Source organism: Serinus canaria, chromosome 1A (genome assembly GCF_022539315.1).
Source record: "Serinus canaria isolate serCan28SL12 chromosome 1A, serCan2020, whole genome shotgun sequence".
Taxonomy (NCBI): domain Eukaryota; kingdom Metazoa; phylum Chordata; class Aves; order Passeriformes; family Fringillidae; genus Serinus; species Serinus canaria.
This window is the reverse complement of record NC_066314.1, coordinates 57583543-57596043: the sequence shown is the minus strand read 5'-3', so window position 1 is coordinate 57596043 and position 12501 is coordinate 57583543. Positions and strand designations below refer to the sequence as shown.

The window sequence follows — 12501 nt, the reverse complement described above, 5'->3', positions numbered from 1 at the left end:
CAGGCCCAGAACTGGACACAGCCCCTGGGGCGAGGCCTCCCCAGTGCCCACAGCAGGGGGGGACAGTCACTGCCCAGGTCCTGCTGACCACACCATTGCTGACCCTGCCCAGCAGCCATTGGCCTTCTTGCCCACCTGGGCATGCACTGTGGACCGGCAGGCCCCGGCCCTTTCCTGCTGGGCTCTTCCCAGCCACTCTTCCCCAGCCTGGAGCTGCTGGGGGTTGCTGTGACCAAGGGCAGGACCCAGCACTTGACCTTGTTGAACCTCATCTCTCTATCCTGGGCCCATCAATCCAGCCTGCCCAGACCCTTCTGCAGAGCCTTCCTGTCCTCAAGCAAATCAACACTCCTACCCAACTTGGTGTCACCTCAGAACTGACTGAGGGTGCACTCAATCCTCTCATCCAGCTCATTTATCAAAGAGAACTGGCCCCAACCCTGAGCCCTGAGGGACACCACTGGTGACTGGCAGAAAGTGCAGTCCTGGAAGTGTAATTCCCATTCCCTCAGCACGTGCTGAGATCAGCATACTTGGGGCTGTGCCCTGCACTGAGAATTTGGGAGTCGAGGTTCTCCTGTTGTCTCACTCTTTAGTGGGGGCAATATAATTTAATTTCCAAGAGTCAGCTTTCCTGTGTACAGTGGATTCTTACTATTACAACACTGCATAAATTATTATTTTTATAATAATGGCATTCCATATTCCTTTCTTCAGCCAGTGGGAATTTGCCCTTCAAAAGTGTCTGTCAGTGTGATGTCTGGTAGGAAGCAGCATCCAGTGTTGAGCTTGCAGGTGGGAGCCTCTTGGTGGCTTTGTGAGACTGAGAAATCCATGTTAGGGTTTCAACTCCTCCTTTTTTCTCCCCACTTCTAACACCCCCGTTCTGGTCCATCTGGGGGAATGTTATGTCCCAAGTGCCATTCTTACTGGACTGCTTCAGTCCCAGGGATGTATTCCAGCCTGGAGAAGAACATGCTGTCTCCACAGCTGTTGAAGTATGTGCCAGCTGCTCTGAGTTTGGGAGGCTGAGAACAGCTCTCCATGTGTCTAAAACCTCAGTGGTTACACAGACATCAGCAGAGTTACAGAATTTGTGAACAGAGGGGATTTGGGATCTGCAGCAGGACAGTTTTCTGTAATCTGTTTCTATTGATAGAATGTATTGCTTGTAATTTATTTCTTTTTATGTATTACTTTGGTTTACTCTTCCTTCTGCTCTAGTTTCCCCAGTTGAAAACTGGTAGAGAAAGGTTTGCTAATACTGAAAATTGGTAGAGAAGGGTTTGTCAATGAGTTATTGTTGAACCAAAGAACTTGCAAATCAAGTTTCTTTTTAGGAATATATCAAGATGTGGGAGATCTGGTATTTAGCAAGATAAACTAGTGCTGATAAACCAGTGTCTGTGGCAGTATCATAAACCATAAAATTGTCTTTTAAAGATCACAGGATTTTATTTTAATTTATCTTCTGATTTAACAGATGTGTGAGAGGAAGTTCTAAAGTGTATTTTCGGCTTGTTTATTAAGAAGTAGTAGTAATGACAAATGCAATCTTTGTTCTTTGATTTCATAGCTATGGGCTGTAAGTGTTCTCACTTCCTAATTGCTAAGGTAGTAAAGATGAACTGTTAATTAAAATCTCTTTCCCGGACAGGTCTTTAAATGCTTGAATTAATTAACTCTTTAAAAATTGACGTGACTAAAAATCTCATTTTGGTCCTTTGTGATACCTTATTCCAGTTAGTTTTCTAGTTATACAGAGAGGTCTAATGTGACCAAGACCCAAATTTCTGACATAAATTACAGAAAGCCTCCTTCTTCTCTTTCATTTTCTTTAAAACTAAGGAAAGACTATTAAAAATTGTCCAGGTTTACTTTATGCATCAGTGAGAATAAAAGACTGAACTGCATTTCCATTTTAATTTGCAGGTCTGTTCCCCCTTCTTTGACTGCTTGTGATGAGCAGTGTGACTAATGAGCTCCATGGGACCAAAAAGAGTGGCACTTTTCCCTTTCTTCTACTTCCCCGGGTTTTATTCTTGGGTGTGGTTTTTTTATGTTGCTTGCCTCTGATGTTTTGCAGCTTTTCTGGTCTGGGCTTGGACTAATTCCCAGATCTGTTCTTGCAGATTTTAACTTTGCCATGTACCCACCATCAATGATAGCGACTGGAAGTGTGGGAGCAGCCATCTGTGGCCTTCAGCTCGATGATGGGGACAGCCTCACAGACCTCCTGGCCAAGATCACAAACACAGATGTGGTGAGTGTTCCACATTCCTCTTCTTCTTTCACTTCCCAGGGTGTACTGGAGAACTGGGCCTGATCCTGAAGACTGAGTGGAGCAAAGGAGGGGCTTGCTTCTGCAGGGAGTTTGAGTCTCCAAAGCTCATTGATTTCCTGGAATTCAGTTTTTATTCAGGCTTGGTGGGGAGAGCCTGCTTTGCCTGGCCAGGCTGATGGTCCAGCAGGCTGAGCCTCCTCAGGAGCCCTGGGTGATGGGGTGAGCAGGCAGCATTCCCTGGGGCATAAAGCAAACCAGGAGGTGTTGTGCTGCTCTCGGTCCTGTGCTTGCAACCTTGAAACAGCTCTTCTGGCCCTTCTTCAGGTATCACCTAAAAAGTCTTGGCTTGGAAGCAGTGAATAATGAACTAATTTCAAGGCAGGACATGAGACAGGCACAATTCAAGCTGTCCTTAACATGTGCTAGTTTATTGTTTTTGATTCACAGAGTAAATATGTGGCATTATTACATATGTGATAGCACTGTTCAATGAAGATTTGGGTTTGTGGTTTGGTTAAAAAGGAGTAATTAGTCCAGGTTACTTAAAAAGGGAGAATTTTGATATTTCTTTTTTTTTTTTCTTACAATCAAATTGATCCTAATTTTCAAATGCAATTTTGGGGTTTCCGTTTTATTTTAATTTGAATTGGATTTGCACAGGAAAAGGAATATTGCCAATTCAGAGTGCTTGTAGTCTAAACCATAGAATCACAGAATGGCCTGGGTTGGAAGGGACCCTTAAGCTTATCTCATTCCAACCCCACTGCCATGGGCAGGGACACCTCCCACTATCCCAGCTTGCTCAGAGCCCCATCCAGCCTGGCTTTGGACACTGCCGGGGATCCAGGGGCAGCCGCAGCTTCTCTGGGCAACCTGTGCCAGGGCCTCAGCACCCTCACAGGGAACAATTTCTTCCCAATATCCAATCTAAACCTGCTCTCTGTCAGTTTAAATCCATTGCCCCTTGTCCTGTCACTCCAGGCCCTTGTCAAGAGTCTCTCTCCATCTTTCCCGTGGGCTCCCTGCAGGCACTGCAAGGTCACAGTGAGGTCACCCTGGAGCCTTCTCTTCTCCAGGCTGAACAATCCCAATTCCCTCAGCCTTTCCTCCCAGCAGAGCTGCTCCATCCCTCTGATCCCCTTGGTGCCTCTGAGAGGGGGGACACCTTCTGTGCCTGAAAGAATTGTGTATAAGCCCTATAAGGCCCTTTTGCTGCATCTTGCAATTTGGAAAGATGTTACCTACTGTGCTTTTCTATCCAGATTGTTTAAGTCTAAAAGAAAATACCTACAAAAACATCTTAGTAGTTCTTTAATGGTTAGAAGATGGGGTTTTAATTTTGCAATGAAAATGCCTTTGCACCTTCTCTTTTAAATTTAGCAGGATTTATTTGTCAAAAGTATGCTTTTTGCCATCCTGGTGAAAATCTTCCCAGATCTGACTGAGCCTACATTCCTTCAGAAGAAAAAATTAATACTCTCCCCAAATAACAAAGAACTCCTAACATTTTACTGTTCCCATCTTCTCTTCAAGAGTCTCTCAGCATTGGGTAGAGACCAGCTTCCTTCTCTTTGCTCCTGGTCTCAGCCCAAGCAGCACAAACTATAGAGGAGGGTCTCACTCATTCCCCAAATCAGAAAAAACTCATGACAAAAGCAGCTTCTGGATGATTTAATTGCTAAAAAATATAAGCCTTTGCAGAAATTAGAAATGCTGTTATTTTTTTCAAGGTGTTGTCCTTTGTGAGGCAGAGGTAGCCTTAACTCCCTGCAAGCTTTGAAGCCTCAGCCTAACCAAAGGTTGCCAAAATTTTTGAGTTTGGGCAACAAAGTGTATTTTTCATTAGCCTGCTGTTTCAGTTCGGGAGAAATATTTTGCTAGGTATTTTCTCTGTGAGTTTTGCATTGAAAAAATACAAAAGGGGCCAGGACTGGAAAATTTTTTACCACTTGAGAAAGCTTGAGAGAGAGAAAAGCAACTGAAAATGGGGTCTCAGAGAGGCATGAGGCAAGCTTAGCAATAGGTAGTAATACCAGCCTCATGTGTAAAATGTATTGTTGGAAAAAACCTACTGTCTGGATTGTGTAAGAGTTGGCCCAAGGCTGTGTTAATAAAGAGTAAAGACTATTGTAATACATTTTACACTGGGACTTAATTAAAGTTGAATGAAGAGCTTCAGTTCTCTCACTTGCGAATTTCTGATGCCTGAGAGCTGTTCCTGCAGTGGCACAATTAATTCATTGTCACTGTGTGAATGATTTTGTTTTCCAGTGGGGGCTTAGGGAAGAAGGAGAAATGAGAGTTCCTGGTTTTCAGGACCATCATGTGGGAGAAAAGTAGAAAAGTCACAGAAATTAACTGTTCTGCAGAGGAAAACCTTCTAGCCCCCTGTGCCTCGTGGTAGCCCACAGGAACCATCAAGCAGCTGGGGAAGAGTCCTTCCCAGCCAGAGGATGCCAGGGCTTCTGCTTCATTTTTGTTTTGGAGCGTGTGATTGCTTAGCATGGAAACAGATGATTGGACTTTCCCACTGGCTTTTCAAAAAATGTCACTGTCTGAGATGAAGCATGAAATATCTCAGCTTCAAAGCTGCAAGCAGATGAAAAGGAAGAATGGTAATGAAACCCTGATGCAACTTAAGTGCAGTGAGCTTTCCTGAACTTTCACTGTTTTACAGTGATAATTTAAGGGTGCCGTTTATTTGCTGGGAAATAGAAGCATTAACCAGGAGGCTGAAATCAATGGTGTTATTTTAGCTTTACATTAGTGTAACTGAGACCAGAGTTTGGCATTTGCAACTAAAATGAATGTTTTTAATGCATGTTTCATTAAGAATTAGACCAAAAATACATTATTAATAAACAACATGTAATTTAGAGCGCAGCTGTTGGGTAAGCAGACAATCAGCACGAGTGTTTCTTTTAAAAACACATTGGTGTTAGATATCCTTGCATGAATCTAGAGCAGTGCCCTAGACTTGAGATGGGGCTCAAGGCATCCTGGACTGTTAATTTAGGGATAACAGTTATTTCTGGTAAATAGCTGCCCTGGGCTCTTTGGTGAGGGTTGAATCACAGGCTGGAGAAAGTGTGACAGCAGGGCCAGGCAAACCGTGGTTTCATTACTCCTTCCACCGACCGAAATAAAGAGCAGGGAGCTGCTCTTGGAGAAGCTCAGCAGCCTGAAGGGTAGTGAAAGTAGCCCTGCATGGTGCATCTGAGCTGCCTTCTCTGATTTCTGCTGTCCCTAAGAGCCACTAAGACCTAATCCCACATCACGGAGGGAGAGGTTTCTTCCCTTCTCCTCTCTTCTTGTGAGGCTCCACCTGACATATTGCATGCAGTCCTGGTGCCCCCAGCACATGGAACTGTTGGAGAGAATTCAGAGCAGGCCACAGAACTGATAAAGGGAACTGGAGCAGCTCCCCTGTGGAGACAGGACGGGAGAGTTGGGGCTGTTCAGCTTGGAAAAGAGAAAGTTGTGTGGAGACCTCAGAGCACCTTCCAGTATCTGAATGGGCTACAGAAAAGCTGGAGAGGGACTTCTCATCAGGAATTGTAGTAACAGGATGGGGGGAATAGCTTCAAACAGAAAGGGAGTAGGTTTAGATAGAATATTAGGAAGGAATTAGAATTAGAATTAGAATTAGAATTAGAATTAGAATTAGAATTAGAATTAGAATTAGAATTAGAATTAGAATTAGAATTAGAATTAGAATTAGAATTAGAATTAGAATTAGAATTAGAATTAGAATTAGAATTAGAATTAGAGAGGGTGTTGAGGCCCTGGCTCACGTTTCCCAGAGCTGTGTCCCACACATCCTTGGAAATGTTCAAAGCCAGGTTGGATGAGACTGAGCAACCTGGTCTAGAGCAAGGTGTCCCTGCCCATGGTAGGGGACTGGAACAAGATCACCTTTAAGGTCTGTTTGAACCCAAACTGTTCTGTGCCTCTGATTCTAACTTCACACAGCTCTGAAGGATGGGGATTGCATGTTCCAGTCTGGTCTCCTACCAGGGGCTGGGAACATTTCCTTTGTAGTTGTTGCAGAGGAGAGGCTGGTGAGCAAAGAGTTAACAGACCTACTGGCAGGAAGCCTCAGAGCTCCCTGTGCATCTCTTGGTGGGTCATTGCAAAGGAAAAATAAACAACTCAGGAAGTCAGGAATTCCCATAGCATCCCAGACCAGCACTCCAGTGTGAGCAGTATCCTGTCCCTGGTGGAGCCAGATGCTTTGGAGGAGGATACGAGCATCCCTGCTGTGCACAATTACGGGATGTGAGGAAGGACAGCTGAATGGGTAAGGCACGTTTTAAGACCTTGCAATCAACATTGTGCTTTGCTTTAGACCTTTCTTGGGTAAATCTGTTCCCTCACCTCCTAGAAGAGCAGCCATCAAGGTTGCATCTGGATGACACACGGAGTTGGTCTCTCCAGTATCAGCAGCCAGGGAGAGGTTTTCAGGCAGAGCCAATGCCTGTATGTGGGCAGAAGTCATCTCTAAAAGTCTGTTCCCAGATGGTAACTGGTGTATATTGAATGGTTTGGAAAATCTAAAGCATATTTAAGGGCCTGAAGCAGAAAAAAAGCAAGGAACCAAGCATTTTTTAAAGGGTTGTCAAAGCAGCTGGCCATGAGCCCTTAAAAATGTGGAGTGGGGCTGTTTTAAAGACTGGATCCATAATAAATGGCATTTAAAATATCTCCACTTACACGTGCCACATATGTCAGTGCTGGGGTTTTTTTTTTTTTTTTTTTTTGTATTCCCAAGATCAGAGACATCCCTTCGTAAAGATCTGCAGATTTCTGCACAGAAACGGAAGTGAAAAACCACCATGCTCAAGAATTCAGAGCTGCAGTAAAAAAATCATGGAAATCTGTCTTGAATGGATCACATTTGAGCGTTGTCCCTAGAGCACATACACCATTTATCCTCTCTTTTGTAGTGTCTAGGGCCTGTGGTTTTGGAAGCAAGAAACAGGACTCGCTGTATCTTATCCTGCCTTATTTGTTGCAGACCGCATTTTGTATGCAAGGAAACAACAGGCGAAATAGCCTCCCAGAGAAAGGAAGAATGAGATAGTTTCCTAAGTTGTCTTTGCCTGAGTTGGCAGCTGCTCTGTTTCATTCAGCTTTTTGTTCCCCAGTGAGTGCTGTGCGTGTGTAGCAACAATGGGGTGATGCAGTGACACCGCGGGCTCATGGCGGAGTTCCGTCGGGCCCGTTGGCAGGCGCGCTGAGGGGATCCAGGCCCCCGGGGAACAGATCCCATGGATCAGCCACTCCAGCAGGGAATCAATCCTTGCTCGGCTCCTGCAGCTCTGTGTAATGCCGGCAGGTCCTCACAGCTTTTTGAAAATCCCCTTTTTCACTAAACACTCAGTATTTGTTAAAACAGCATAAATCCCACTCCTTTTCACCTTTTCACCTCTTCAAAGTATTACCTGGTAGAGATTGCCAGAAATCCCAAGTCACAATGAGCAATGAGTATCATGGCATCTGCCCCTGCATCGCACTGCTGGTGTGTTGGCTTTGCTCTCTCTTTTCCCAGTTCTGAAAACATTGTTCTCTCCTGTTTGCAATGAGAAATAGCCACAGCAGCAACAGGAAACCAGCAAACTGAGTGGTGAAGCAAACAGTGGAACTGAATCTAGAAAAGACACTGTTGAAACTGCTGAAAAGACCAAAAAATTGCAGAGAAAAATGCCCTATATTTCAGATTTTTAATGTTAGTTACCTTATTTATTGCATTATTGCAGTAATGTGGCAACAGTAAGTGGAGAAGCTCTGGCATGAATTAGTTTTTAGAGGGTTTTTTTGTTTGTTTTGTTTTTTGAATGAGATGTCCTTGTTAGTCCACATGAGGCATCCTCTGGAACAGCAAATTGCTATTTTCTGTACTTCCAGTTGGAAAAAGAGACATAGACACTTACCTGTGATTGATGCTCTTTGTTACAGTAGCAAAAACATACATTCAAGAGGGAAAATAGTTCTGTATTTTAACTGCATCCATTAGAGGTGAGATCACTGGAAATACAGTAAAGGGATAAGATATTCTCACAGCAGCTTTCCAGGCTCTTGCTTTGGAGAAGGTCAGTGAGGTAAAGGCCAGCGCTCAGCACACAAAGGCCCCACTTTGGGAAGGAATCCCTGTTTATGTCAACAATGAAGCATGTGCTTTGGAAAGGTCTGAATTGGGGTTTAAATGTGAACCAGTGGAGGAATCCAGCCAGCTTTTGTGTGTAGGAGTACAGATGACATGTTCCACACTGGAATTTATGTAAATCCCAGCTCTTTAATCCATGTCTGATTGCTGCTTTCTTAGGTTATTCAAGCAATGTGTACATGACCAATGAACAGTACTGTTATTTGGGGTATCTCCAGCATCCTTTCCATTTATCAAACCAGATCCTGTACCTGAAAAAATCTTTTTCTGATTTTCCTTTTGGAATTAGTTTTAAGAAACTAGAAGTGATTGGGAGTCTTAACATTTGTGAAATAATTAATATATATGTGGAAAACTAACCACCCTTTAACACAAAATGCCAGAAGGCTTTTTTAGTATTCCCAGCTTTGGGATTTTGGGCAGTGCAAAGCAAGAGCCTGTTGGTTGAGTTGAGTTGAGTTGGGTTGAGTGGGAGGCCTTCCCTCATAGCTTGCCAGTGAACCATAAATGTCAGTTTGAAACTGGAAGCTGGAGGCCAGTATAGGACATACATATACCATAGAAGTGTTGAAAAGTTCAAGAAAGTGAATTATGTGTAATATTCTGCAGAATTTCCCCTAGGGCTTGTGCTTTCTTTCAAGATTGTCATGAATGGAAATTGAAATCTTCAATGATTATTGACTTGAATAAGTAGCTCATGCCATAGAGCTGCTGATTCCTCCTTACAGTTATTTTCACTGCCAGCATTTCCATCACAGCCATGAAGCTGCCCCTCATCAGACACAGGAAAGCTTTTCTTTTCCTTCAAATGCTTTTCAAATGTGCTAGTAAAATCACCTAGGGATGAAAGAGTTTCAGAATGAAAAAAAAAAAAAAGAAACTCCAAAGTTAATTGCCTTTTTAGTTCTGTACATGCTGAAGTATAAATAAAGCTATGGAATGGAAAGTACCAGAACTATTTTAATCATTAAAACTACTAGACCATATAGAAGAATGGGGAAGTTAATCCATGTGACACACACTTTAAAAAGTTTTTTATAAAAACAACAAAGGCAAACCCTGCAGTATTCTGAAGGAATAGCCTAGTCCTTGTATTGCAAAATCTGGGGTCATGCTGCAGTGCATTATAGTGTTCTTTCAAGGAAGATTTGTTGAAAATAATGCAGTTCATGGGTTTTTTCTTTGATATGTTCTTAAAACTTAATTCTCTGTTCTCAGAGCCATCTAGAACTTGCAAAATGAAAATCCACCAATAAAATATGTACACATGCAGCAAATCCCCTTGAAACTTGGAGGGGTTAAAAATGCTGTGTCATGGGAAGGCCAGGCTGTTTGTCCTGATGGGTTTTCAGTAGTTTTTTGTATCGTGTCCCTTAACTTTGGATTGACAGAAAGTCCCAGCCATGCCATCATCTCTACAATAAAGCCACCTACTTACCTAATCACACTGTGACAGCTGGGCTGATAAGATACTCTAAATTAGGGCTTTTTTCCTTTCACCTGCGAGATTTAACATCCAAGGAGCTTTAATATGCAAATAGCAACACTTTTTTGGAAAACCATTTCATGCTGAATGTAGTATGCTGGTAATTTTTACTGTAAATTTCTTTGTTTTAAAGAATTCAGTGGTTTTAAGCTCAAAAAGTGTAGACCAGAGATAAAATGCACAATGGCTTGTGGATTCCCAATTGAAACAAAATCCATGTGGCAATTTCAGTCGAGGCCACTTTATAATTTTATGTACAAAATGAAGACACCAGAAATGACCCATTTCTCTGGAGGGTTACCTGGAGATTTCAGCCTCTTTATACCTGAAATGAATCATCACACTATCCATCAGAAGTTTGTACAGTGATGGTGTAAATGACCATACATGAGGGTGTTTAGGAACAGACAAAGCTGACTCCAAATGCTCGAGCCACATGTTCCGCTTGTCACCACCCTTCCTTCCCCAAGCCTGCCTGCAAGGAAATTGCCTCATTAAGCTTTTCAGACTGAAGCTGCTTAAAAAAAAAAATCTGGCTTGTTTTCAGAAGGACACAGTGCTTTGAAACTGCTTTAAAAGAAGAGCTTCTTATACCCAAAAAAAGCACATTACAAGTGTTGTCTGTTACAAGAGTCTCCAAACTGGTGCCCCCACACTTGAAAATGCCTTGACCCACACAGTGATTTGTTGTCATTGCCCTCTTACACACAGGTGAATGCTTACAATGGGCCTAAAGCCCTCCCTAGCTGATTATGGGGGATTTTCTTTATCTGAGGACAGGATTTTGCAGCCAGCAGCTTCAGGCTGGTAGCCAAGAAAAATGGGTGTTCATTACCCACCAGAGCTAATTGCGCCCATCGCAAATGTCAGCGTGGCCAGCGGAACAGATCCTCTTCACCAGATGTGGTTTTCCCAGTCCAACTGGGATGACAAATCAATCCTCCACGTATGAATATTTCAAACTCTCCCCAATAACCAGGTACTGTGTAGAAAAAGAGGTGTGTTGGTCAGGACCCAGCTCCTCGGTGTTGCAGTCACATCCTGTAGTGGGTTGACCAGTGCCTGTGGAGCGCTGTGGAGGTCAGTGCCCTGTTCTGTTCTTCAGCTCCCCTGCCTGACAGTGGGAATGGTGATGCTCAGTCTCACCACCCCAGCCAGATGCTCTGAGGGCTCTGGTTAAAGCACTGTGCTGTGAATATCCTCCTACCAAACCTTGTGTTGTTCTATTCCCTGAAGACTTCTGAAGACACCCAGCTCTTAGGCAGACTGAAGCCACAGGAAGTGAACAGTATTAGTGCCTTTTCCAGAAGGATTCCTTAGGGCTGCCTGTAGAAAATGCCATTTCTTGAAGCACCACATGTCCCCCTGCACAGTGTTGGATTGATACTCCCAGTGCCAGCACACTGAATGTGGTTGGCATTGTGTTCATACAGTCACAGCTTGGGTTTTACTTTTAAGTTTCTCCTATAACTCAGGGTTTGTCAAGGTTTTCTCACTTTTTTTTTTTCTGGTTAAATAACCACATTATTTGGTCTTCCAGTGTATTATCAAGAGTGTGGAACATCCTGTAAGTATTTTAATAATCATCTTCTTCATCACTGTGTCTAGTTTAAATGTGGTAAATCCTCCACATTTATTTCAGTATTTATACTTCATGTTTATTGTGGGACTCCTGATGGACAGGCTCCCATATTTATATTGCTGTACTGTACCCTACTGTTTCCCTGAATGTTCTGTAGTTTTCAATGCAGTGGTCTCTGGGAATTGGTTTTATGTTCAGAAAATTATGGGACATGGCACTCAGTGCGCTGGTTGTCAAGGTGGTATTTGCTCAAAGGCTGTCTTAGATGATCTCAGAGGTCTTTTCCAACCTAAATGGTTCTACAATCAAAGACCAGTAAAATATTAAGATTTAGAGCCTAATAAATACAGCATGAATAGTGTTTGACCCAGGGAGTTTGTACACAGTGATACCTCTCAGAATTCAAAGGTTTGTGTCACAGCAGTTTTTTCTTGGAAACACTTGACTGATGCTCTTCCAACTTCTGCTAGCTCAGTAAGGAAAAAATAACCACATTTATCTTTACTAATAGATAAATTTCCTTTCTTTTCTCTAGGACTGCCTTAAAGCTTGTCAGGAACAGATCGAGGCGGTGCTCGTGAATAGCCTGCAGCAAGTCCGGCAGCAGCAGCAGCAGAGCAACCCCTCCAAGACAGTGGATGAACTGGACCAGGCCAGCACTCCCACAGATGTGAGAGACATCAACCTGTGAGGACATCAGCAGACAAAGCCACGCTTGCTCCCCCAGACCCTTTATTTTTGTTATTATTTTTAGAGTGAATTTTTTTTTAATCTGCTCCCACATAGAACATATTTAAAGCTCTTTTAGGTATAAAGAAAAACAAAAAAAAAAGTACAAAAACTGAATAATGAAAAAAAAAAGCGTTTGGTGCCTGTGATGTTCTACAGAAGGGAATCCCACGATATATTTGGTAATTGCTATTTGATTATGTATCAGTGATATTAAATGCTTATAAAAGCATACAAAGTAGCTAGATCAATGT

The 12501-nt window shown here is 42.9% G+C and overlaps 1 protein-coding gene across 3 annotated transcripts in view; it reads left to right on the top strand.

Annotated features, from left to right (window-relative positions):
* The window catches only part of CCND2 (cyclin D2), a 30588-nt gene that overhangs the window by 14154 nt on the left and 3933 nt on the right, over window positions 1-12501 (top strand). For 2 of the 3 annotated variants that reach the window (XM_050985710.1, XM_009094129.4), the window contains 2 exons: window positions 2133-2263; window positions 12054-12501. The exon at window positions 12054-12501 is cut by the window's right edge and continues 3933 nt beyond it. In XM_050985710.1, coding sequence (XP_050841667.1) covers window positions 2133-2263; window positions 12054-12209 — 287 coding nt within the window. In that variant the 3' untranslated portion in view covers window positions 12210-12501. The other variant, XM_050985721.1, reaches the window with a different exon arrangement.